We start from the raw sequence: 26,777 nt of genomic DNA, 5'->3' as shown, positions 1-26,777 counted from the left end.
CAGTATTTATAATATGAAATTGGATATAAAGTAGTGAAATCATTAAAAGAAAAATCTATAAATACAGTTACATGAAATTCGACTGCTAAAAAGATTAATGGAATTAAACTATACAGGAGGCTGTTAACTGTATTTATACAATGTTATACACGGGAACGCACATCACGTTATTATTATTATTATTAGACACAGAACGCGCATCGCGTATGAAACAAAATGGCTTCTCTATGAAACAAAATGTCGCAACTCTTTCTATCTACGGCTCTGAACGCAGCTAGTGTAGGACGCCAACTAACGCTTGTATGTGTTTTATTACCATGGTAATAAAAAGAATATACAACCGTTAGTGGGCGTCCTACACAGGCATGACGTTTTTACGAACGGAACGCGAATTTTTTTTTCCGTACGAAACATTTACATGAAACTCCACTCGGGCCGTCTCGACTGAATCGACTCGGGCCGAAAATCTCATATTGCAGAATTCAGGAGGTCAAAAGGTCATCAACAGATAAACGTCTACAAAATGCAAAACAACTTCTGAGAGAACGTCGCTGTCTAATTTTTAAAAAATACATTGATGTTACCATGCTAATAGTAATGGGTCGTTTAAAATGACATATAAATATTTGATTAAGCTGCACGAGTAATGGAAAGTGTTATTTGAACTTGACTTAGATACTGTGACAATTTTATTTATTTTATTTTTAGTTAGATCTGGGTTTTGCATACAGTATTTACCTAGGCCTACTAACTACTAAAAATATTCGCTTTCAGGGGAAAGCACAAAGAGGAAGGAATAACGCGTTTCTTTCAAATGAAACAGGGTGACAGTTATTTTCAAATTAAGAGAAGAGCTGAGAATAGGCAGCTCTAAAATACTGGATGTCAATTGAAATGCCAAAATGGCAGAGCGGCACCAATGAATGTATAAATGAGGCCTAAGCCTAGTTATATGTTAAATAGTGTATCTGTGGGTTCTTGATTACAAGGCTAGACCAAGTTAATTAATGCCGAATGATTATTATTTATTATTATTATTATTATTATTATTATTATTATTATTATTATTATTATTATTATTATTCATTATTCATTATTATGTTATTAAAACCTACCTTAGGAACTTAGACAATGGAGAAATTAGAGAACATAAAAAAAAAACCGACGTTAAGGGGAAATAGCACAAAAGATATTCCCTTGGGCTAGTTATTAATTATAGACCTAGTAAATAGGTTCTTGATTACAAGGCTTAGGCCAACGTAAAAATGCTAAAATGATTATATTATTATTATTATTATTATTATTATTGTTATTATTATTTAACATTAATTACATTACAAGGATAGTTTGGCCAAGTTCAATAACGCCGGAATGGTATATTTTATTTATTATTATTTAATAATATTTCTCTTATGCACTCTATTTTTTATTTCATGCTTCAATTTTTCCCCTTTTTTTTTTCAAAATTTCAATCAACGTCACTGTGAAGCGTGACTGTTGGTGTCAGCCTTGGACCCTAGCCTAGGGCCCTAGCCTAGGGACCTAGGCCTAGTTTAGGGAGGGCCTATGGTAGGTAGGACTTAACTCAGCCTGCTTTAGGCCTGTAGTTTATCTAATTCTTTCTGTCAGCCTTTGGTGTACCTATCTACACTTTATAAAGGAGGGGTACTAGCTGTTGTTGTAGATATTATACTAACATTTAATAACATACAAGAAGGTCACAGTTAGTTACACACGTACATCCCATAAATCCGTAAGATTTCATAGGCCCACTGTAGGTAAACATAGAAAGAGCAATAAAAGTAAAACTCGAGCGTCACGACATTGCGAAGTGTCTGCTCTTGTTCCTCGTATCGAACTCGAGTCAATCCGAGATGGCCCGAATAAAGTTTCATGCAAATGTTTCGTACGGAAAAAAAATTCGCGAACGGGACGCGATTTTTTTTCCGTACGAAACATTTACATGAAACTCCACTCGGGCCGTCTCGGCTGAATCGACCCGAAAATCTCATTGCAGAATTCAGGAGGTCAAAAGGTCATCAGAAAAGTTCAATAACGCCGGAATGGTATATTATTTATTTAATAATATTTCTCTTATGCGCTCTATTTTTCATTTCATGCTTCAATTTTGTCCCATTTTCCCCCCAAAAATTTCAGTCCATGTCAGTATGTGAAGCGTGACTGTTGTGACCCTAGGCCTAGTTTAAGGAGGGGCTTAGGTAAGACCTCGGCCTGTAGTTAGGGCTATATCCTCTTTCTCTCTAGCCTTTGGTATACTGTACCTATCTACACTGTATAACAGGAGGTACTAGCTGTTGCTGTTGTAGATAATATACTAACATTTAATAACATCCAAGAAGGTCACAGTTAGTTACACAGTGACAATATCACATAAGTCCGTGAAATTTCATAGGCCTACCGTAGGTAAACATAGAAAGAGCAATAATAGTAAAACTCGAGCGTCACGACATTGCGAAGTGTCTGCTCTTGTTCCTCGTATCGTACTCACTCGAGTCAATCCGAGATGGCCCGAGTGAAGTTTCATGCAAATGTTTCGTACGGAAAAAAAAATCGCGAACGGGACTTTGCTCTCTTGTTCTATTTATTTACTCTTTGGTGGCATAGCCTATGATTAATGCTTACGACACGGCGTAAGCATAGACACTTCGAAAAGAAAAGCCTATATATATCTTCTATCTATTCTAAGTAGTGTATTAAAATAAAATAGGTTTTTTTAATTAGATAAGGACAAGAAATTTAGCTAATTTTTAGATTTACATGATGACAAGAATATCTTATTTTTGTTGGTTACGCACCACTGAATATAGGGTTGTTTGTCATTTCAATTCAAGATGTCTACACGATTCAAGGAAAAGGCATATTATTACGGAAACAGTCACCTTTAAACAAAGTTATAACTAGCAATACATTCCTTTCTAAAGCCTGGCAATTATTTATTGATAGGTAAGACATTTTGTGATTTCCTGACGCTTCTCTGTCAATATCTAGTATGTTATTCGTGTGCCTAGCCGAGAATCCTAAGCTAGGCCAAGCTAGTAGTATTAGTAGAGACTCGAGCTAATGCCCAGCCTAGCTAGCCTAGGCCTACTAGATTACTAATAATACAACTACTACTACTAGGCCTACTACTACTACTACTAGTAGTAGTAATAATTAGTAGCTAGGCCTAGCCCTACACGTACATTCCTGAGCTTCCCACAACTAATTCTAGGTATGGGGGGGGGGGGGCTAGTCTNNNNGTCTGCTGGTCCGGTTCGTCCGTACACTTTTTCGGCCGTAATATATTTGTATGGAACGCCAAATAGGCACAAAGCTGTGTATATGCTGTGTGTGTGGTCAAATGTGGTTAACAGTAACCCCCTATTAATCTATTGCACATGTATCCATGATTTCTTGTGGGAAAACAGTGGATTTTATTAGGTTTGTGTAAGTTAATAATGTTTTTGCAAGTTAATAATATTAATACTTGTAATTTAACATTACGTTATTATGTTGATAATCAAACCAATGGATTTTATGATTTTTATACAGTAATGCTTTTGATGTTTATATTAACATTATTGATACGCTTAATTTACATATTGCATTTCCATGTTGATTAATATACTGCTAAACCAATATTTATCTCAATATTATTGAAGCTAATTATTGATGCTTTATGTTTCATTGTATAAACTTATGTCTAGGCCTACAGGTATACGTTTTTAAATGATTGATTGATTTGAAGCAGGAAGTATGAAACATCTCAACAATTTATCTTAATTTAACATTCAATAATTTTATTTCAGCAAGTTCAGTACAACGTTGAACTATAAAACAATTTAAACAATCACGTTATTTATATTATTTACAAACAATTATTTATTTTAGTATGTCACATGTAGGCCTAAGCCTAACAATATAGCAAAGTCATTTGCTTAAATATAAAAATGAAACGTATAATCGTCTTATAATAATTACGCTTATTATAGGTCTACATAATGCAAGATTAATTAATTATACTTTATTCCAAAATACAGTATTAATGTTTCAGATTCATATATTTGTTTTATCATTTGAAACAAACGAATGTTCGTTATTATGCAATCATATTTTGATAATCAAACCAAGTGAAATGGAATTTATTATTTGTGTGTGTGGTTAATCTATTGCTATACAGGCCTAGTTAAGATTCATATATTTCGTCTTATCTATTTGAAACCGTACGAATGTAGAACCTACATTATTATGCATTTTTATGTTAATAATCAAACCAAATTTTATATAGGCCTATTTTGTATTACAGTAATTATGCTATATAGTCGATAATCATTGAAGAAGAAGAATGTTGATAATTTTAATATACTGCCAAACCAGTGGATTTTATTATATTTATCTTAATATCATTGGAGCTTACAATATTATCGATGCTTATGTTTTGTTGTATATTATGTGTAGGCCTATATGTTTTGTATTTTTGATTGATTTGAAGCAAGAAGTATATACACGAGTTTCCATATACACACCACAAAAATGTATCTTTCAATAATTTTATTTCAGCAAATTCGTACAACGTTCAATAAACACATTTTTAATTAATTTGAATGATGTAAATTGTAATAATTATATTTTTATTAACTTTCAATTTATTTGATATTGTCTTTCCATATTGTAGATATCGTAGAAATCTCCAAATACTCTATACAATATGAATAATAAAACAGTAATAATAATCTTTCTCTACAACCAAGCACTTTAAGTTAACTGTAAACGCCCGGTTTTAGCTGTTGGATTATATTTTGAAACATCGGTGTAAGCATAGCCACTGTGTTGTTGTTGTTATTATATTTTTTTATTTTTTTAAATTTATTTATTTATTTTATTATTATTAATTAGCCTATATTTGCATGCTTTTCCTAATTTATATTAATAATATTATTAATTAACATATCTTTAATGCTCTCACAGGGATGTAGCTATGGTGGATGGCCTTGAAGTGTTTTCTCCCAGTCTAAATCTAATTTCCTGGCCCTCCACCCACATTTTGTTAACCTCCTTGACTATCGTTAAAAATCTACACTTATTTAGAATTGACCAACATTATTACCCACCCACCCTGACAATTTTTTAGTATCCACCCTTAATTTTCTACAGCTACAACCCTGCTCTCAGTCAGGACAGCTGAGTCTCCTGAAATACAGTATATGTGGCAAAGACAAGCCAAACCAGTCACTCGTCGCAAAAATCGATTTTGAGTTATTAATACAGAATAGAATAAGAGGTATGAAATGGTAAAAAAATCATTCAAATCCGACATTTCCTTATGAAGTTTACAAGCATTGAAATATGCAGCTGTTTGAAGAACAATATATGGGAAATCAGCCTTCAAAGTTTATGATTTTGGGCATTTCTCATGCAGAAAAATATTATTAAATCCTTAAAAAATGTTGTTTTAACATTGAAAATGCGGAAATTAACAGCATAGCATGTATAGATATATAAAAGTTAGTTTAGTGCAATAAAACATGTTTTTAAAACTTTGACATTCCAGCATGTTCTGGCCATTTTCTCTAAAACACGATTTGCGACAAGTGACTGGTTTGGCTTGTCTTTGCCACATATGCTGATATTACTGGGGTCAGACATCCAACAAGGGTCTGAATCAAGGGCCGACTAGAGCCTGGGTTTAGGTCCCAGAATACAAGTCCTTGGTAGGGTTATGGAGAAATTTACATTATGGCTTGGTATGGCCCGAAATTTTGCTTACAGTAGTGATAGGCAATTACAGTAGGGATTAGGGATTAACAATCAAAATTACGTTAATTTGGATAGACAAATTAATCACTTTGGTCCGATCACCTGTTGTGTTGTTGGACAACTGGGTCCAGGGCTGTGCGGGGGGAGGGGGGAAACAGAGGGTGCAGAATTGACCTTCCTCAACCCCTTCTGGTGCCGCACTGTCCCAGAAGTCAGCTTGTGATGGGTATCATCATGCACAGCAAAGTAAAATAATATATAAGCTCACAATACTAATTGTAAAGCCAACCACATCTCCAGAAGTGACTCTAACTTGGGACCCCTGTGGACATTAGGGAGGAAGTTAGAACAACTTATGTTTCTCTAATCAGATGAAATATGATAAACATTGACATAATAACATTTTGAAATCTCTTGATTATTAGTAATTAATTTAATTATGAATTAAATTATTTGTATACATATAACTCAATGGTTACAATGTGTTTATCTAATCATCATTCTTTGTTTTTTTTTTATAAACTAATCAAGAGTTTTGAAGAATTTCAAAAGCACGATCGTCATGCAGCTGTTTCAACAAGGAATATCGCATAACATTGTGAACATTATTTTTTGTCTGTTAATTGTCGAATGTTATTGTTACATAAGTCCACCAGAGTTCAACCTGAAAACCCGGGATGCTTCAATAGTTGGTATGTAAATTACTAACGGGTAATTCCGTGTCAAATCAACCAGAGGTCCCAGGTCGACCGTCTCCGATTTTTATGAAACTTCTTAAAAATGATCCACTATGTGAAAAATCAACATACACAAAAGATTAACTTTGGAAGCTTATAACCCTACTGGATATGTAGTTTCAGAGATATTGACGCCCCCAAAAAAGGGGCGTGGCTCTTCAAGATGCGCAAATGCAATTTCCTCCAACTGTGTCCGTATGAGTGAGTGTATACATCTTAACTTACAGATATATTATCTATGGGTAGTTGTCTCTAGCCACAAGCAAGCACAGGCTGATCAAATGAATTAAAATGGAATGGCATCCATTTTTGGAGAGCTGTATCTGGGGAAAATTTTAAGTTTAGTTAAGTTTATTACTGTGTATATACTGGTAATACTGGTGGGTTAGGATTCCTAAAAATTTGGAGATTAAAAAAGATTTACTTTTTGAGTTACAGCTACCTGAACAATGGTCCAGACACATATGTTAACATAATTGGAAATAACGAAAGTTGCCAAGACTTGGGTTATTCTATGCCATGGGTCTTAGATTTTTTGCACACTGACAGATATTCATGTGAATTGAAAAACCTGGAATTTTGAGACTCCAATTCCTGTTTTTCTGATTGCAGATTTGGAATCAACAGTAAAAGATTTCCTACACCACAAAATCTGAAAGTTATAGGTGCTGTACTTCCAAAGATATTAGCATACGAACATCAAAGTTAATTTCACAGTGCACTAATTTGTGCCACGCCCCCATTTACATCAAACTGCCGCTACGGGAAAACAAACAGGAATTGGAGTCTAAAAATTTCAGGTTTTTCAATTCACATGAATAACTGTCAGTATAAAAAATTTTAAAAATCTATGATCCCATGGCATGGAATTACCCAACTCTTAAAAAATTTAGCTATTTCCGATTATTTTACAATATGTATAGTCTTCAACATAGTATCTAGGAGCTGAGAACCAAAGCTGAAATTTGGTGTATAAGTAGATCTAATATCTGGTTAACTGGTGTAAATTTAAGAAAAGATTTTAACTGTCCACATGACGAACAACCGTTAATGGGAAACATAGGCTTTTTTCACTTTTTTAGGGCTGGTCCCAACTTTGAATGAATGCCATTCCATTTTAATTCATTTGATTAGCCTGTGCTTGCTTGTGGCTAGAGACAACTACCCATAGATAATATATCTGTAATTTAAGATGTATACACTCACTCATATGGACACAGGGTGACTTTGAAAATCACAAAAAAATTGCGTCGTTAAACAAAGTGGCTATTTTGAGTGCAGCTAACTTAAAAAAGAAGGGATAACAGTTAATCTGATGCCATATTTGTGTAATATGGTGGAATATAAGTTAGAATACCAAGTTTGACCTTGATAGCTATTACCAATCCTGAGTTATAAGCTTCCAAAGTTGGAGGAAATTGCATTTGCGGATCTTGAAGAGCCATGCCCCTTTTTTGGGGTGTCAATATCTCGGAATCTACAAAACCTATAACCCTAATTTTTTTTGATTGTTGGTTTTTCACATAGTGGATCATTTTTATAGAGTTTCATCAAAATCTGAGAGGGTCATACTGGAACTTTTTTTAAATCTGGTTGATTTGACACGGAATGACCCTAACATAATTTATACTTTGATATTAATTTTATAATACTATTCAGTGTTCTCCCAAGCATCATGGGCAAGCGTCATGGCAAGTGTTAAGTTCACCATAGTTTGGACCGACACAAGGTAATTTTAATAATTAGGAGGCATTGAAATGCTATTACAAGGCCCTATAAAAAAGAATTATTAGTTTATCACCCTATCTAGGCTCGAAAAGTGATGAGGATGAGAGGATTATTTTTATTTTTTATTTTGCTATTAAGCCTACTGTAAAGCCTACAGTATGATGTAGTACTTTAAGTTTCTTTATAGTTATAGGAATAAAAATAAAATTTCAACAATTGTCTCGTTAATTTTTTAACTCAATATTTTACCCATGTACAACATCAATCAACCTACAGTTACGGCATTTCATCTGATTTGTTTATTTACAGTATGTCATGTATGAAAAATTGATTATTTGTATCAAGCTTTCTTTGTTTATATGTAATCAATAACACTACTGTAGCCTCAATACTAACTGTACTTTAGTGAGAGGTCATCCCTCCCATAATGCACATTTCAAGCCCATTTTCATTAAAAATAATATAAATTTATTGTATTTATTAGTTTCCTTTATATAGTTGTGTCAGATATACAGTACTTTTTACTTACTTACAGAATACAGAAATATTTAATGTCAATATGGAAATTTGTTTTTGACAGAGCTCAATGATAAAAAGAAATGATAAACAGATAAAAATACAGTAAATTTTATCAATAAGAAACAGGAAAAAGATATGCTAACTACTGTAACCAGAGTACCGTATGATCTAGAGCACAGGCTCATGATAATTATTTACAGTTTCCTTGAATAATTTATAGTTTCATTTCCTCATTGTCTGATGTGTAAATACTAGTTTACAATGCTATTATTATTAAGCAAGTCATTGTGAAAAAAAGCTGTGTTTGTGATTAGTATTCAAAGCTGTGTGATGTATGGTAATACCAGGAACTGCCTACCAGTATATTATGCCAGATTGATTGAATATTCAGACTGTTTAAAGGTCATACAGAACACTGTGCATACACTTCACATTAATAACTCTTCATATTCCAATCTAATTAAATATTATTTCAAGCAAATTACGCTTTTTTACAATTTGGTGATAAGATTTATTTCGGTTACTTATTAACACATTGACTGCCAGACCTTTTTTTTAGGTTCCTTTCCGTGTGCCAAACAGTATCCGACCAGTCCGTGAAAGTCGTTTACCGAGTTTATGGCCACTTTGCCAAAACCCAGTTTGACGAGTCCAGTTCACCGAAAACATGAAATCCCTGGCCAGTTTTCCAAAACCAGGTTTGCCGAACCCAGTTTGCCGAAATTTGGTCGTGATCATTGTGCAAAAGCACAGCACACTACTATTTTGAACTAATTGTAACGGAATAGGCAAACCCGAATGTAAACTCAGAATTTATTAAAGACCATCATGTATATATATAGCAGCACCACTTCAAAGGAATACAGTCATTTTAATTTTAGATTCGGCAAATTGGTAAATTGGTCTCAGCAATCTGGCATTTGGCAAACTGGATTTCGACCATCAGGCCTAGAACCGCCAAAACAAGTAATAATAATAAATATTAGGGGAGGGCAGCACTTTTTATTGCCTCTGCCAAGTTCGAGTTTTCTCGTTCGCATTTTGCATGGGTTGGTATGTGCTCAGAGGGCGCCCCCCCCCCCACTCGTGCAAGTATGTGCAACATAATACAAACATACATACGTTATTTGTACGTTATCGTCTGTGTTTCTTCCCCGAACTACTGGCCGTTAAGTCTGGTTTAACAATGTACATATAACAAAGATATGATGAACGCTAGAATTTTAACGAGTACAGTCGTCCCTAACGCCTTCAGCAACACCCTGTGGGGCGAGTATACTCGTCTCTGGCAGCGAATGTGTTAACAACATGCACTTTTTTGATTTTCATTTTGAGGTTACCATCTGTTATAGATTCTTTAAAGTTTAAGCACAAAATCATTAATTTTATTATTGGATTTTTTTTACTGAATAAAATAAAATAGATATTTTGACTATAGTAAATTCAGTTCTGCTGTATTCTGTCCAAAATATGAATGGATTAACAACATCGGTTTCAACGAAAGGACTTGTATGCAATCATAGGAGGAAGTTCAGGCATTTTTCTGTTTTTCAGGTTTATTTTTGTTTGCATACTCTAATAAGCTTGGTCGGTTACTATTTAGTAGATGTAAAGGAAAGTATGCCCTCTAATCTTCTTAAACTTTACTTAACAGATAAAGTATTTGATGGCAGTTCGAACTTCAGAACACTTTTCCGCACAACAAGTGGGAAGATTTTGGCAGGATGTAAAAATGCACTTTTGGTGTTGGACGATAATCTTACAGAGACTGTAAGTACTCTATCTGTAGAAATTTGTATAATCTACTTCGTAAATACTTACTGGATAAACTGACCAATTACCTGTTCTCTCTCTCAACTTCCTCAATCCTTTTCAAAAGACTGTTGAGCACGTCTTGAGATTATGGATTTCAGAGATTTTCTATTGTTTGTGAAGAAATTATGATTTCTTAGCAATTTTAATGGAATTTAAAACAAATTGTAATACAGTAGTGCCAAATAAGTTCCAATTATCTGCATTTGGTATGCAGTTTGCCCTATGAAAGATTTTAAATTCAAACAATTTAATTTGAATCAGATATATGGAAATTATGTTACTACTGGCAATCTTTTTTCGGTATCTTTTTCTTAAACTAGACTTAAATAAACATTGAAATATACTTAAATAACACTTAAATAAATATTAAAATATTCTTAAACCCAAACCTCAGAACTCCAACAAACATTGGTGTTTAACAACCGAGTAGTAGAATAAAAGTTTCCACAGACTTTCAAACATCTAACTACAAAAAACACATTACAGGCCGACCCAAGGGTCAATACAAAATAATACAGCAAAAAATAGATAAATATATAAAAAATAGCTAGATACACAAGAATTAAAACATGCATATAAAACTGACATATTCTTCTCTTTATTTATATTGTTATAATTATTTATTATTATTTTTATTAGAATCGTCTAACTTTCAATTCGTGTGATCGTCCATCTGGAGAGATAACATGCCAACAGGAAAAGACTAACGAAGAGGTAGGTACTGTGTTGTGCACTCTAAACTCCTTCATGTAAAGATTTAAGATTTGGTAATGGTCTCTGCCTGAGAAATGTCCGAAATCATAAACTTTAAAGGCTGATTTCTCAAATACAGTACTGTTCTTTAAACAGCTGTATCTTGAAACTTTTGTAACTTCATAACAAAATGTCTGATTTAAATGTTTCTTTTACCTTTATACAACACACTCATAATCATCTGTGCAGTTCACCAATTGGTGATACATCATTTCAAATTGTCAAATCTAGGTTTTGGAATCAATTGCCTGAGACTGAAGTGTTGTATATCTATAGATACATTTAAACGTACCTTTAAAACGCATCTTGTTTCAATGGTTGGCTGTATATTTATTTTCTTGTGGTCCGGATTATCTTCCAAGAGCCGCCGTTTCGGTGTCTGTCTCTGAGCGCCCGGTCGTCTGTGGCAGGGCAAAGTGTTTCCTTTGCCCAGTCACCTAGGTAGGTGTCCGGGTTTGCGCCAGAGTGGAGACGAATGGCGACTTCCTGATAATTAGTTTTTGTATTATTGTTTTGCTATTTAATTTTATTGCTATTTTATAATCAAAATACAAATTGTTTCTGAATAACATGTATTTTGAGCAGATTTGAGGTTCCTATGTGCATGATACAAGTATTATATAGGTGCTATGTAAATGACCATTATTATTATTATTATTATTATTTTTGTTGTTATTATGTTACTAAAACCTATCTTAAGGGGAACGGAAAATAACATGACGTTAAGGGGAAAATAACACAAAAGAAGTCTGACTTAGCGCATATTATTACCGGTATTATTATTATTATTATTATTATTATTATTAATATTATTATTATTAATTATTTATTATTATTTATTATTATTATTATTATTATTATTATTATTATTATTGTTATTATTATTATTATTATTGTTGTTATTTTTATTATTACTAATTATTATAACTTTAATTTTACTGTTTAACCCTCTAGCAATTTTGAATCATTTTTTTTTTGTGGGGAGTGACATGGTTGGGGTTGAAATAAGGTTTAACATCTTAGGGCTAAAAAAATATGCTTTTCTGTATTGTAATTCATTTCCTTGTACCAATCTGCTAATACCTGAGTGGAAATTCAACTTTTTATTGGTTTGTATACTTCCACAGGCCTACTATTGTCAGAATTACATAAGAACTATCATTGAGTGTAAAGATACCAATCCAGCTCGTAGATACTTTGTATGCGGTACAAATTCTTTACGACCACTGTGTTACTACGTTAGTGAGGTAGGTTGTCAATCTGTGGATCGAGTCAATTAGTCATACCAGTTCAATAAAGCAGTTTGGCGCACTTTTTTTCATTATGGTTGTTGAGCTTGTGGTTGTGAGGTAGTAGCGTATCTAGGAGAATTGAAATTGGAGTGGGCCTATAGGGAAATGAAGGTGAAATGGGAATGCTCAATGACTAAGTGAGGGGAGAATCTAGCTAGAAGAAAATGAAATGGGAAGAGTGTGCCATTTTGTGTATAGACTAATTTGAAATAAAAATTTCCAAGAACTACAACTTGGGGACATCCAGAGGCCTACATATTTCGCTCTACGTAGTTACTAGTGTTTGTCTGTGCTCTGTAACTGGTGCACGAACTTGTTGTAGAGCCCTTTAGGCTATTCTTTGAAAACAGAATGTCAAATAAAATGAAAAAAGAAAATAGGGACGCAGTGATTTAGGTTGTCGAAGTACTCAAAAGAAATGTCTGGAAAAACGAAATTTGCTTTGCTAGGCTGCTGGATGTCCCCCAGTGAAAAGTTTCGAGACGTTGGTGGCACTGTTTCAAAATAGACTGATAAAATGGTGTATAATGCCCCTTTCACACATTCACGATTTTTGTTACGATAGAGCATGATTTTTAAAAGTTCTCTACCGTAGTGATTCTTACTCAGAAAGTTAAAGTTCAATCAAATATTACATAATGATAAGTGTTACGAAAACAGTATGGGGGCATTTTCTATTCACAATTTATACCTGAGCCAGCCCACTGTTTTTGGGTGGGTACTATATGCTTCTCTTACTGCAAGGGTTCATGTACTCAAGTTGTTTCTTCCTGGTCTTTGCCCACCTGCTTTGTAGAAATGTTCAGGAAATAAATATATTCAATTTATAATTAATTAATTCAATACGATGATTACTTATGAAATTATTTAAATATTTTTTAAAGAATTTTACAAGGGATCCCAGAAATCCAACTGGTACTTGTGTAGTTTCCAGGGAAGATAACGATGCTGGATTGATGAACGGGAGAGAGATTAGTGCGTTCAATCCCAACCAAAATGTGTCATCGTTATATTTTGCCGTAAAAGACAGCGGTAAGATTAAACACAGGTTTTACTGACATTCCTGTAACATCTATATATAATTTGCGGTTACACAAACTTGCTCACAAATTCAATGCTTGATTGTTTAAATCTGGTTTATTTCTTAATCAAAATACTTTCACAATATACTTTAATACATAAAGAAACAATTAATGGTCAGGCTACCTAAATAGTCAGCTGCTTCTATAAGAAAATAATATTCACGTAATTTACACATTATGAACAAGTTAACTACGTTGATGTTCAATTTTTGTTCTGCCAGTATGAATATCATTAATGTATGCCATACCCCAAGTTATTTAATATTTTGGATTTGTTTTTATTTTGCTATTGTCAATGACAGTATACTTACAGGATATATTCCATAGGCGAATTCAGGAGGGACCCGGCTGTGCCCAAGCACCTTTAAAATTCTAAAAAATAGGAAAAAGAAAATGATATTCAAATTTAAGTCTAAGCAAGGTGGTACAGTATTAAATATCCTTGGTCGAAAAGTGCAATTTCAGGGCATCTGGAGACAGCAGACCTCATCGCCAACCATGTTGGGACTGAGGTGGTCTGGGCCTCCATCAGTAAAATTTCCGTCCTTGGCCTCCTGTATTTAAAAAAAAATTACTAAGTACTTTTTAAAGATTTGAGATTGTCTATGCATAGGTATCAATGTCTTCAACATTACTGTCCTCCCAAGAGTGCTACCTGTAGATGGATTTTTTTCTTTATTTTTCTTTATACAATTTATTCCACTAAATCATTTTATACATCACCATACACAAAATAGGACAACAGACAAAATACAAATATAAGAGATAAAAAATTACAAGAACCACAGACTTTAAAAAAAATTTTCATTTCCTATATTAAGAATGCTTTTATTCAGCCAAACTTAAAGTTAAGACATACATCATGGCCCCCGCCCCCCTCCCCCACAAAAAAATAACAATTTTTGTGTGGTGCTTAAAGTAAACTTCACCAATGACAAATATACCCTGCAAAAACTTCGGTCCGGTCTGTTGTCTTACTGTTCACACGTCGTCTGCTTCGGCAGCTGGAGCCCTGGATGGGTGTTCACTTAGTGGCGAGCTGCCAACGAATGGCGCGTTTCTATCGCCAATGGGATTTACAGTTAGTGTCATTACTTTGTACATTACTGTTCTTTTTTTAAAAATTTATTTTGTCTGGCATATCCTATATTAATGAGTGGAACTATATCTCTAATGTAAAACACATTTTACAACAAAGTTTATCTTCTATCTTGTATTTGTGTTTGTATTTTGAAAAAAAAGTTCATAGGCTGTTCACATGTACAACATACAACTCTGCTGGCATCCAGGGAATTATCCGCAGTAGTGACATGTTCAATATTAGTGATGGTTTCGCGATGGTAAACGATAAAGGATACAACAAGTGGCTGGATGGTAATTGTGTTTTTTATTGTTTAAATATGTTGGCTACTATTCCAGTAATCATGATTTAAAATTGATTTGACTGTAGCAAAGATCTTATAATTACAAGATAGTGCGCTCCGCGTTTCTATGCGTAAAAAAATAGAAGCGCCGATTTTAAGTAGCATAAAAAGTAATTGTAATTGAGAGAGGGTGTCCTAGTTTTTACCATGGTGGTTGTTCCAGAATTTGCACGTAGATGATAGAAGTCACAGTTCAAAGTAATTGCAATAGCAGTAGGGTGCCCTACACTGCGTTGTTACAGAATTTGATTGCAGAATTCGCTGAGAACGCTATATTATTAGAAATTTGGACTGTAGTTAGAATTGATTAATTGTAGACTGATGGGATTATTACAATCCACTTGTCACATTAACATGTGACATTTTTATTGTTGATTGTTTAAGGCCATATTAATTTAATTGTTTATCTCACAGCTCCTGTGCGCATTAGTAAATTTATGCACATTGTTCTTGCCCAAAATGGTACAAACTTTGTTTTTCAAATTTTTTTTTTTCAAGAAAATATATGTCTCGCTTAAATCGTAACCTCCTTTAATATATAGCCTACAACATGTTGTGTGTTGACACACCAGAGCCCTGTAACGGACCTTTTAAAACCCAGGTCTACAATTAAAAAAAAACTGCATTCCGCATTAATAGGTTTTTGGAATCAGGAGAGCTTTGGGACAAACAATTAAATTAATATGGCCAAATAAGAATAGATATAATAAACATGTATTTGCTTGCTCCATGTTATCTTTTCTTAAATTGGTAGCCAAATTTGTTTTGCGTTGCCCTGTCTTTGTTTTGAGTTTAAGATTTCTGCTTCCAACATTTAAACGAGTTTTAAGTTTTCTTAATTCAATAAATTGGTAGGTCTACATGCAGCAGCAGTCAACAGAGTTGATTATTATCAGCTTCAGCAATTTCGATTTAGAAACATAAAGTACAAAATAATTTGTAAAGGGGCACCAAAGGCAAAGGAAGCCTGAAGGCCTTGATGAACCACACTTTCATTGCAGTGGTGGCTCCATCAGATTGGGGGAGGAAGAGGGAAGGGGAGCAATTTCTTCCCAACCCCCCTCCCCCAGACAAGTATGGACAAGAGAATCATGCGGCACAAAATTTTCTGTTTTAGGATTAATGCAAACACCTTCCAAACCATCTCCCTCAGTCAGTGGTCCAGAACTAAACTTCTGTCAGAAACAGCTTTTATACCACCCCCTCTCCCTCCCAATCTGTGATCTCATCACCAAAATGCTTCGAATTTAAGAATACATACATAATTTGAACCATGTTCAAACGTTGTAATTTTTTTCAGCTCCACAATTTGTTGGTAGTCCGATTACGTACAACGGCCGCATTTATTTCTTCTTCCGAGAACCTGCTAGAGAATTTGATAATGCTGGAAAAACTGTATTCTCTAGAGTTGCAGCTGTTTGTATGGTATGAACTGCTTTTTTATCTTGTTTTGTGCTAAGTTGTATGGCATGCTAAATGCGTGCAATTTTTATTATGATATTTATAATAAATTCATTATTAACCCATTGAGTTTTATTATTATAGATTAGTAATTTTTAAGCTCTGTTTCCATACAATTGCTACACATGTTGACAGCTTTCGGTGATGCTGATTGGTCTGTCGAATTGGGGAGCCTTCCTGATTGCATCAGGAACTACTACGCAGTACAACAATTGTACTGTATATAGTCTGTCACTGTATGCTAATTATCTGTGACCTTTGACATAACCAGAAGAGGAGTACATGCAGTTTTCTGTAATATGACACAATAGCATGGCATAGATAGCAAAACAGCTTAATTGAATGAAATGACATGTTTGTTGCTGATAGGTCAGAGTGCAGGCTCGAGTCCTAAGTTTGAGGAAGCCACTTCCTTGAGATCGTTGAGTGAGCTTTCTTAATGCATCTAAATTGTATTTTGCTGCACATGCTGATACCCATCACCAGCAGACTTCCAGAACACAGTCGATTATACAATAATTATAAATTCTCAAGTGATATGTGTTACGGTAGTTTTCAGAGGCTTTCATGATTTCTGAAAGGCACTCGCCACAACTTTCGGGAGATTGGTGCCCAAGAAAATGATGTCATCTCAGACAAAAGAACAATATGCATTAGGCATTCACATGTAACATATCGTCCTTCATTAGGTGAAACTTTTTTTATTCCTTGTTTGCGAACTTTTTTTTGGAAGATCATCAGAGGAGGGCAGAAAAAAAAATAAAAATAAATTTTTTTCCAGGATATCCAGATTGAGGAGAAAATAAAAATAAAATTGAATTTGTGAATCTAAACAATGTAGTAATGAGATGGTTAAATGCTTCAAATTCATATAATTAGGGAAAAATGTACATATCTTATTTTCGGAGATATCAAGGCAGCGGCGGACGTAATAAAAAATAAGTAATAAATAAAAACTATAATTTTTTTTTTCTTAAAATACCATTTTTTTTTGTAGTAGTGGGTGTGCTAATTGGCCAAAAATATTTGAAATGATCATTATTGGCATGCGACGAGTGTGCTAAACAAGGTATAAGAAAAGTCTTGCTTTAATTAGTATTTGAGAACTCAACACTTACACATGTTTTTGAAATTCACAGTTAATATTTTGGGTTTTTCAAATTCTATATAGAATGACACGGGTGGTGAGAAACATAGTAACCTGGATGGGATGTGGACCACATATATCAAAGCACGGCTCAACTGCTCTTTGCACGGAGAATACCCATTTTACTACAATCATCTACGTAAGATATTCTGCTATACGCCTTCTCTCATTAGTTATACCTCTCTGTCATAGGCCAACAGTATTTTCTCTCCCTTTCATTGATCAAAACATTATTCTTACTTAGTTAACTTTTATGACATGAATTTGCCGCGGTTTAATGTGTCTCATTCTGTCGTAAGACCCTGTCACATAGTAGCCCTGTCACATAGTAGCGAATAGACCTAATGTATGCCGATTGTTCTCATTATTTTTTCTAAGTCCCGATACGCTTAAATACGCTCAATTTTTTTGGCAAAAAAATAACATTTTTGCGTGAAAGACGAACGCCCAACGAATGAGAAATGAATGCTCATCGTACTACTAGCGTCCATTTAACAAATGACAGCACGTTCGCAGCGTTCACCCAAAGAATGTTCAGCGTACACAACGAATGCCCAGCGAATGTCACACGTATGCCTAACGTATTGACGCCTTGTAAACATTGATGTAGGTCGGTATACGCTGAGTGTTCGCTGGCCATTCGTTACTCATTAGTTAGACAAACGCTATGAATACGTTGTGCATTTGCTACGGCAATGTTTCAGATGGGATTGAACGTGTTTGGACGAACAACGGACGAACAGAAAACGTAAACCCAACGTGTACCCAACATGCGAAACGTTCAAACAACGAATGCTCACCGTATACATAGCGTATGTAGCATATGTTCAAAATTTTGAACATGTCCAAAAATTAAAATCGACCCCAGCATACCCCAACGAACAGCTAACGAATACAATGTATGCCAAACGTATTACGAACGTGTCACGAATGAATGTCAATACATTCATTCACCTAATGTATGCCGAGCGTTCTCATTTTTTTTCTTCTAAGTCCTGATACGCTCAAATACGCTCAATTTTTTTGGCAAAAAAATAACATACAGTCAAAGCTGTACAAGTCAATAATTGCACCACATTTTAATTATTGCAATGTTGTGTGGAGACGATGCAATCAAACTTTACAAAATAAAATTCAAATATTACAAAATAGGGCTGCTAAAATTATTACAAAGGTCGCAAGATATGATTCAAGTTCAGAAACACTCAATAACTTAAACATGAATAATTTAAACACCAAACTGTATCAAGATGAAGCTATAACCATGTTTAAAATAATGAATTCTCAAATGCCAACTTATTTAAAAAACAAATTTCAAGAGCACAATACAACATACATGACTGGGTCTAAGGACATACTTAAGGTACCCAAACCCAGCACAGAATATAAGAAAAGAAGTTTTTCCTATCAGGGAGCCATTGTCTGGAATAACCTAAACCTCAATATGAGAATGGCCTCAAATGTTCAAACTTTTAAAAAACTATTAACAAATAATTGAAAGTTACTTGCATAATATAATACAGTAATTGTTCTATTTTGGTTTCTTTTACTTCTTTATTTCTGTTTGTCTTGTAATTGTTTTTGTAATTTAAATGTTGTTATTATGTACTTCAGAAACGGCCTTGTAAAAAACAATTTAATTTGTGATCAAGTTTTCCGTTTTCAAATAAAGTCATTATTATTTATTATTATTATTATAATGTCAACTTACACGAACGTAAACCAATATTTTGATAAACGTTGGCATACGTTGGTTCTATACGTTACAGTGTGACAGGTGCTTTAGAGAGTAATGGCCTTCTAAACGTCTTTGGCTGGAAAACTGCTTGTTTTTTAGGGCCAAACACCGATCATGAGTAAAAAGTAGTATTGAAACTGAGCATAAAACTGTACAGTGCATGATTGTTTGTATGTAAATTGGAAATGGCAAAGTCTGTCTTGTTAAATCAAAAATTCACTCTGGCCCTGATCCGACTCATTTTTATGCCCATTAAGATTTATAACTATTTACCTTTTTTTGTTACCTCGCCTGTAGAGTATTATATGATCATACATTAGTGTTTCAACTCAGTCATAATTTACCTGTTCTTACATATTATTTGCTAGCTTTCTCTGTCATATTACTAGTTTTCTTCCTGTGCCTTAATTTTTACTAAGAAGTAAGTACATTTTTCCACTTTCCCTTGTTGTTACATTATGCACATCTTATAGTTGGTGTACCTCTGCTGTCAAATCTTGTTTTGTCCCTGTCAATATGTACACTCTTTTACACTTTTTTTTTTTCAGAGGATGTATATCAGACTTCACTAGACTCGGACATCGTTTTTGGTGTGTTCACTACACAAGAGTAAGTGTCTTTGTACTAAAATTATCTTCGGCCTCCAAATGGCAAACGAAATTCAACGCAGAAAAATGAATGACCATGCATTTCACCAATAAAAGGCTTACTGTAACTTCAGAATACAAGTTACACTATTGCACACTTAATTGACAAATTGACACCCATATTTAGGAGTCATATATACTGTACAAACAATTTTAAATGGAAAGACCATGGCATAGTATCTTACAGAAGGATGGTACTAATGTTTATGCAAATACATGTTAGCTGGGTCTGCATCATGAACCATATGCATACAAATTAGAGGAGGGGGTGCGAAGGGTGTGCACACCCCCCTTCCCCACAAATTACCAAAGGTCCACATTTTCAATGGTAGATTCTCCACCCCCCCCCCCTCCCTAATTTGTCAAAATTATTTTAACAAAGAAAAGAAATGTATATTCAAATTGAAGTCAGAGAGTGCTATCTCCAGCCATCAAGATTTGCCATATTCATGAATTCTTACGTCAGCCCCAACTATGGTGAAAGCCCCAACTATGGTGAAAGCCCCAACTATGGTGAAAGTCCCTCCCTGGCCAGCTCTCTTAAAATTTCTAGATTTCTAGGAGTGAACTACATGTACGCAGCTAGGAATAGCATACATGTTGTTTGTAGGCCTACATTTATTCTTGTTTATCACAATCAAAATTACTATGTACAGCATTATAAAGAAAAAGCTCTATGTACTTTTTAATGAATTCATGTTGAGTACAATGTCATTTAATGTGGATAAGACCCCCTTCATTAATTTTTTTCTGATAGCAAACTGCAAGTTTGTCATTGGGTTTGATCAGGAGTCTAACGATTACTTCCTATTAGTATAGATAATTGGGGTTTAGCTGTTGTTATTGGTGTATTGTTATAGCTATAGGCCTACTATTCTTTATTTGATTATCTTACAGGTATGGTCAGTCTGGCTCTGCTTTATGTGCTTATAGCATGAAAGAAATTGAATATTTGGTTGAATATGCTGATTTAAAAGGACAGAAATCTGCAAATTCTCTCTGGCTTCCTTATCCAAACTCAGACCCACCCATAGTCCCAAGACCTGGAAGCGTAAGTAACCAACGATGCAACATTAATATTTATGTACAATGTGAACCCTTGAAAATTCATCCCAAAATATAGATTAATGCTAGTAAGATTATATCTTTACGGCTAGTCAAGATCACAAATTAGTAACTGTGTTAGAGGAGAGAAGTTGAATGTGGCTGGGTAGTTTAAATGTGGAGACAGAAATGGTATGGGCATCACATACTCGAGTTATATAAACATTCCAGCGAGGAAGGAGACAAAAGCGTGAGAGCAGCTTAGCTCAGTCAGCTAGTGCGCTAAACCATGGAGATCATCTCTTGGTCCCCGGTATAAATTTCCATTGCTGCTCTCTTTGTGTTTCAGCTGGAGGGCTGAAATACAAGTTTCATTAGCGCACCGTCTTCCAGATGAGACGTTTAAGCCGTTGGTCGTGTGTGCAAAATGGCCCATGTGCACATTAATGAACACACAGTTCACGCTTCAAAAAAGAGTAGGAGATTGTCTCCCATTGTACAGCCCAAGTATTCAGTGAAAACAAAAGAATATACACATAAGTCCAGCATACAATGCTGACGGTTGTAAAAGGATGGCGAGATTTGTTAAAATGCATGATGATATTAAAAGACAAATAGCGTTGATAAAATAATGAAAATTTTGGGATTATCTCTCTTAATCATGGCTTCAAAAAATTGTGTGACAATGATTATGTTAATGATGAAGACCTGAAAACTAGAAGTTTGTAAAGAACTCTAAAGTTATGAACTATACCAAGGGTTCTATATCATAATAGGGGCTAAATTTGTTCATTGAAAATTTGACGGACCAGGGCAAAAGTTAGATAGATAGTTCAGAGTACGCCAGTGTTTTAGAGTAATTTTGATATGTCGGCATACTCTGGCTTAATCGTCAAGGTGTGACCGGGCCATTAGGTTCACATGCCATGTGGGGGTACCTTTCACTGACTTCCCTTCTCAATTATTCAGGAACGTCATGCAGCCATATGGTTTAGCCTGAAAGCCCTTTACTGTATGCGTTTATTAGTTTATTTTCAATATATAATGATTTTTTTTTAATGTTTCTTTGCTAGTGTGGTTCTCCACAACCGACATCTAACTATGATCTTATAAGATCATATTCACTTGTTGATACTCCGGTACCCAATTTGGCCAACTACAACCAGGATATGTCGCCAACACTCAATCGGAAATCTGACGAACCTTTGCTCATACTGAACGATGTTCGTTTCTCACAGCTGGTTGTTGAAAAGAGTTTCAGTTCATATGACATATTTTACATTGGGACAGGTAAGTAATTAATTTCACGATTTTTATAGGATTTTCTTCATTCATTTAACTTAAAAAATGATATAGGTCTGTTCCTTCAATTGGGAGTGGTTGGCAATCAAGGGGTGGGGTAACAACATTTTTTAGAATAGATAAGCATGTAGCACTTGTTTCAATACGAAACACTGATATGCATTGAAATTTTAAAATTTAGTAGCCCCACCATGCTTCCCTACTGGATCCGTGGCTGGTTGGCGCAGCGGATGCATTTTGATCTATCAATCCTTGAGGTCGGATGTTTGAACCTTCGCTGTGAATTTCGCTTTGTGCCCTTGGTCAAGCCACTTTACCTACCTTTCCTCTCCTCCCAGGAGTATGGGTACCTTGTAAAATGACGGGGCATTGAATGTATTAATCCGTATCAAATTGCACGACTCGGAATACCCCTAAGGGAGTGGAGGAGGTTGCACTTTGTACTGGTTTGCTAATATGGATGCAATGACCAAGAGCAATAGTAGGGAGCTTTTGATTGCACGACGGTAGGACGTAGAACGTAATGACATCACTAAAAGTCATCTGCGCATGCGAGAACGTTAAGGTCGCTTTGTCGAGTAGATTCTGAAACACAGTTTGGCCAAATCTACGTATGCAGAGAACGTAGGACACCAGGTAGGACGGTCACGCATGAGTGATTCCGTTCTAGCGTCGCGTCGTCGCACAAATCAAAAGCTTCCTATAACAGCTACAGTGCCTTGTATTCCTTGGCAAAAGGCACGGTATAAATGTTAATTATTCCTCATTAATATTGTGTTGGCAATTATATAGTGCATTCATCATCAATTGTCTCATGGAAGTCAGTACCAATGGGTATCAACCATGTGTAGCAAAATAAAATTAAATATGCTTTAAAGAAAGCTCATTTATTTAGATCTCCCCAAGGGATTCCCGCCAACTTGTAACCCCTGAGTAAATCTGTAAAATGGTTTCTCATTTTGTCTCATTGGCCAATCTTTTGACCTTTTTAAATGAGTGCAAATTGGACATATGAAATATGAAGTGTTATTATCCATATAGGTAATGGAACCTGTGTTGACAATGGAGCTCTGGCCAAATTATGAATGGATTTTTGTTGGAACTGAAAATGCAATTCAAAGGATTCCGCTTGACCATTGCGGTGCTTATAGCAATTCAGATTTCCAAAAATGCTTAGCAAAAGATCCACATTGCACGTAAGTGATATTTACATTATACCTAAATACAGTATGTTTGACCATTGCCAGGCCCGTAACCAGGGGGTTTGGAGGAATCGGACGATTCCCCCCCCCCCCCCACAGAATAGGGAGTCCTGCTCTTTTAGACCAACACAAAACACAACTTTATAAGTGCGATTTATACACTTTTCAATGTGTACCTTGGCCTTATAAGGCTGTGACATGCACTGTAGTTTTTATGCGTGACTATACTCAAAAGACGTTCTGCACAGTAAAGGAAGATGATTGTATATGATATGATCCTTCCTGTTGACTTCCTATAATTTGATCTACTAACAATATTGCATGGTATCTATAACTTACTGCCGATTCTTCTAATATTTGCACATATCAAACTGAGTCAGTTTTAATTAACAGAAATTGTAATTCCTTTGAAAGCAGCTCAAACACACCAGAAGAGCATTTTGAATTAAAGGTGGCGGTCATGGTTTTCAACATTTTTCGAGACAACCCCTGGACACCAAAAGTTCCTCTCAGATGGAAAAAGATCCCCCCCATTACCAAAGCTGGTTACGGCCCTGATTGCAGTGCCTATGCCAATTTAGATTTCCAAAAATGCTTAACAAAAGATCCATGTTGCATGTAACTGATGTGTATATCATACATTTATACAGTATGTTTTGTATACAATTAACATGTATAATATCCTCATTTTAAATATGGCATACATTTCAAATAAATAATTTGGTTTTTGATCCACTTTAGTTCAGATACTGAGTGTCAACACATGTGTAAGTATCATTTTTTGATAGAAACAATTTATGGTATTTCAGAATAGGTTATTCCTAAATTTTATTTACAATATCACAGTCCCATGTGTATTACATCCCTCATACACATCAGGTAACTTTGTATACATACTGGAAATCATCGCTCATTGTAAAGACCAATAAATGCAACAACGTCCGTGTGTTGGAATCCATGTCGGGCTATAAATGAGAGTTGGAAAATCTATTATTGTAACATAGAAGGAGTACCATACTGACTACTGACAAAGAGTCTAGAATGGCAAGAGGTCCACTATCCTCATTTTTTTATGAACACAATGAAACAAAAAACACCGTACTACCACAACATAGGGGGCGCCCTATTGAGTCTGGTTCCCGAGATGAAATGATGTTACAATAGTGGATACAAATTTTCCCTTTGGTATGGAGGTAGAACATAATGCGAGGTACAAACTACACTTTACTGAAAATCTGATTTGAATTTGAATTAACTATTAATTTTTTTATTTGACAAAAACATGCCTACCCTGTAGATAGGGTCACATCACATGATTATATATATAGCCATATCATGACTACTGTATATATGGGCAAACAAAAAACTGTGAAAGTCTGGACAAAGCTTTAAGTATTTAAGTAAGAACCTTTCCACACTATAGAATTTGATGTGACAAATAAATGATGTCCATATTTGGGTGTAGTATGACATCATCATTTCAATATAATAATGGGCACATCATACACATTTGATAGAGTTGACAGAGTTTTACAGACATTTCATATGTTTTTATAGTAAATCTGACTGAGGTAGTTGGTCCTGAAGACGTTACTGCAGATGAAGGAGACGTGGTTTACCTGTTTTGTCATGCAGCAGTACAGGAGGGTCTCTCCTTGAAGGTGGAATGGTTCAAGGATGGTGACCCATTGACGATTGGGAGTAAATTTAAGGAATATGAGTATCTGCTCCAAGGGGAAATAAACTATGAGAATCCTCATGGTAAAGTAATTGAAAATGAAGTGCAAAGTTATCTGAGGGTCTTCGTCAACAAAAAAACGGAGGGCGTATATAAATGCAACATCTTAGAAAGCGGTGTATCCGTGTGGCAGAAAAGTGGAAAAGTAGAAGTGAAAGGTATTTATACATTTTTATTATGCATATACCTTTCTTGCTTTTTCCTTCATTTTATTAAATTATTTGTTCATTTTCCACTAATAAACACAAATTTTATAAAATAAAGAGTGGTTAGTAAAGTTAATAATTATATGACAGTTAATATAATTTATCATCTTAATTGTAGGCTTATTTAATCTTATTAATGTTATTACTATAATCTTTATTATTATTATTAGTATTGTTCTTATGAATTACCATATAGTATTAGATGACAGTTGAAACAATTTACTTAGCATTTTAATTGCTGCCTTAATTAATCATATTAATGTATAATGATAATAATTATTGTTATTGTTGTCGTCATTATTATCGTTATTATTATTGTTATTATTATTAATGTTGTTCTTATGAATTATATTGTTATTATTAAAGTAAGTAGATTAGGATTATATGTTTTGTGTATCATATCTTGGGCACATAAGGATAACAGTTGGTTTTCAATTGAGTTAGATAAAATTAATGAAAGTGTGCGACCAAATTTTACAGCTTGAATGAATAATATTTTATATTGTAGCACTTTCCATGTTTGATGTTACCTCATCAAACTGCATTATTCTTCTGGTCAGATAATGCAATTTATTTACACCGTTTAATACATACAGTAGTGCATTAGGCTAAGCCAAAAACTATACACACACACTTTTATTTGTGGTAAACCCATTGTTCCTTACTCCTCATTGCTGGTTGTATTGACTAATGCTGGCTGTACTTGTACGTTGTATTATTTTCATTTTTAACAAGGCTCTGAATTGCACCAATTTGAAAGTTCAACACATAACTAATGGTTGTTTTTGGATCGTATTCAATTATAGGGAGATTATTATTATTATTATTATTGTTATTATTATTAACAAAAATGAGAAAACATTTAAAAACTGCTGAACAAATAAAAGAACTCGTTAACACGAGGGAAAAATGTTCAGATACTCTGAACATATCTCAGTGAAATAATACCATTGAATAATTACTGTGTAAATACTTCCATGGTCGTGCCCCAATTTATCTCTGTTCGCTTATAGACAAACAGGTTTCTTCCCGTTTTACTCGTTCTTCTCAAACCCTCAAACTTGTTACTCCACGAGTCAAGCATATTCGTACCGGTGAACGCTCTTTTTCTTTCTCTGCTCCCAAACTCTGGAACTCTCTGCCTCCTCAATTACGTATCATTTCTGATCCGCAATTATTCAAATC

The 26,777-nt window shown here is 34.5% G+C and overlaps 2 protein-coding genes across 2 annotated transcripts in view; both read left to right on the top strand.

Moving 5' to 3' along the window:
• The first annotated feature begins 2,791 nt into the window (after positions 1–2,791).
• LOC117111863 (semaphorin-2A-like) lies at positions 2,792–22,466 on the top strand. The gene is made up of 12 exons (XM_033254876.1): positions 2,792–2,964; positions 6,289–6,449; positions 10,396–10,511; positions 11,196–11,270; positions 12,437–12,556; positions 13,486–13,633; positions 14,926–15,057; positions 16,408–16,532; positions 17,740–17,854; positions 20,002–20,062; positions 20,998–21,151; positions 22,218–22,466. Exons 2-12 carry the CDS (start codon positions 6,320–6,322, stop codon positions 22,440–22,442), a joined length of 1,401 nt encoding a protein of 466 aa, XP_033110767.1. The 5' UTR covers positions 2,792–2,964; positions 6,289–6,319; the 3' UTR covers positions 22,443–22,466.
• Positions 22,467–23,460: 994 nt separating this feature from the next.
• The window catches only part of LOC117111859, a gene marked incomplete in the record, with an annotated part of 8,917 nt that continues 5,600 nt past the window's right edge, over positions 23,461–26,777 (top strand). The window contains 3 exon segments of the mRNA XM_033254871.1: positions 23,461–23,642; positions 24,390–24,415; positions 25,206–25,544. Of these exon segments, the coding sequence (XP_033110762.1) occupies positions 23,491–23,642; positions 24,390–24,415; positions 25,206–25,544 (517 nt within the window).

Source organism: Anneissia japonica, unplaced genomic scaffold (assembly GCF_011630105.1).
Source record: "Anneissia japonica isolate Jap-2015-1 unplaced genomic scaffold, ASM1163010v1 scaffold1203_len951721_cov167, whole genome shotgun sequence".
NCBI classification, from domain to species: domain Eukaryota; kingdom Metazoa; phylum Echinodermata; class Crinoidea; order Comatulida; family Comatulidae; genus Anneissia; species Anneissia japonica.
This window is presented reverse-complemented; position numbering and strand designations above follow the sequence as displayed.

Bases quoted from the DNA above. Each gene is read 5' to 3' on its own strand.
- LOC117111863 (XM_033254876.1), top strand. From the start codon at position 6,320: ATGCAGCTGTTTCAACAAGGAATATCGCATAACATTGTGAACATTATT. The intron at 12,557-13,485 runs GTAGGTTGTCAA...TATTTTTTAAAG, and splicing joins TGTGTTACTACGTTAGTGAG to AATTTTACAAGGGATCCCAG. The intron at 20,063-20,997 runs GTAAGTGTCTTT...ATTATCTTACAG, and splicing joins GGTGTGTTCACTACACAAGA to GTATGGTCAGTCTGGCTCTG.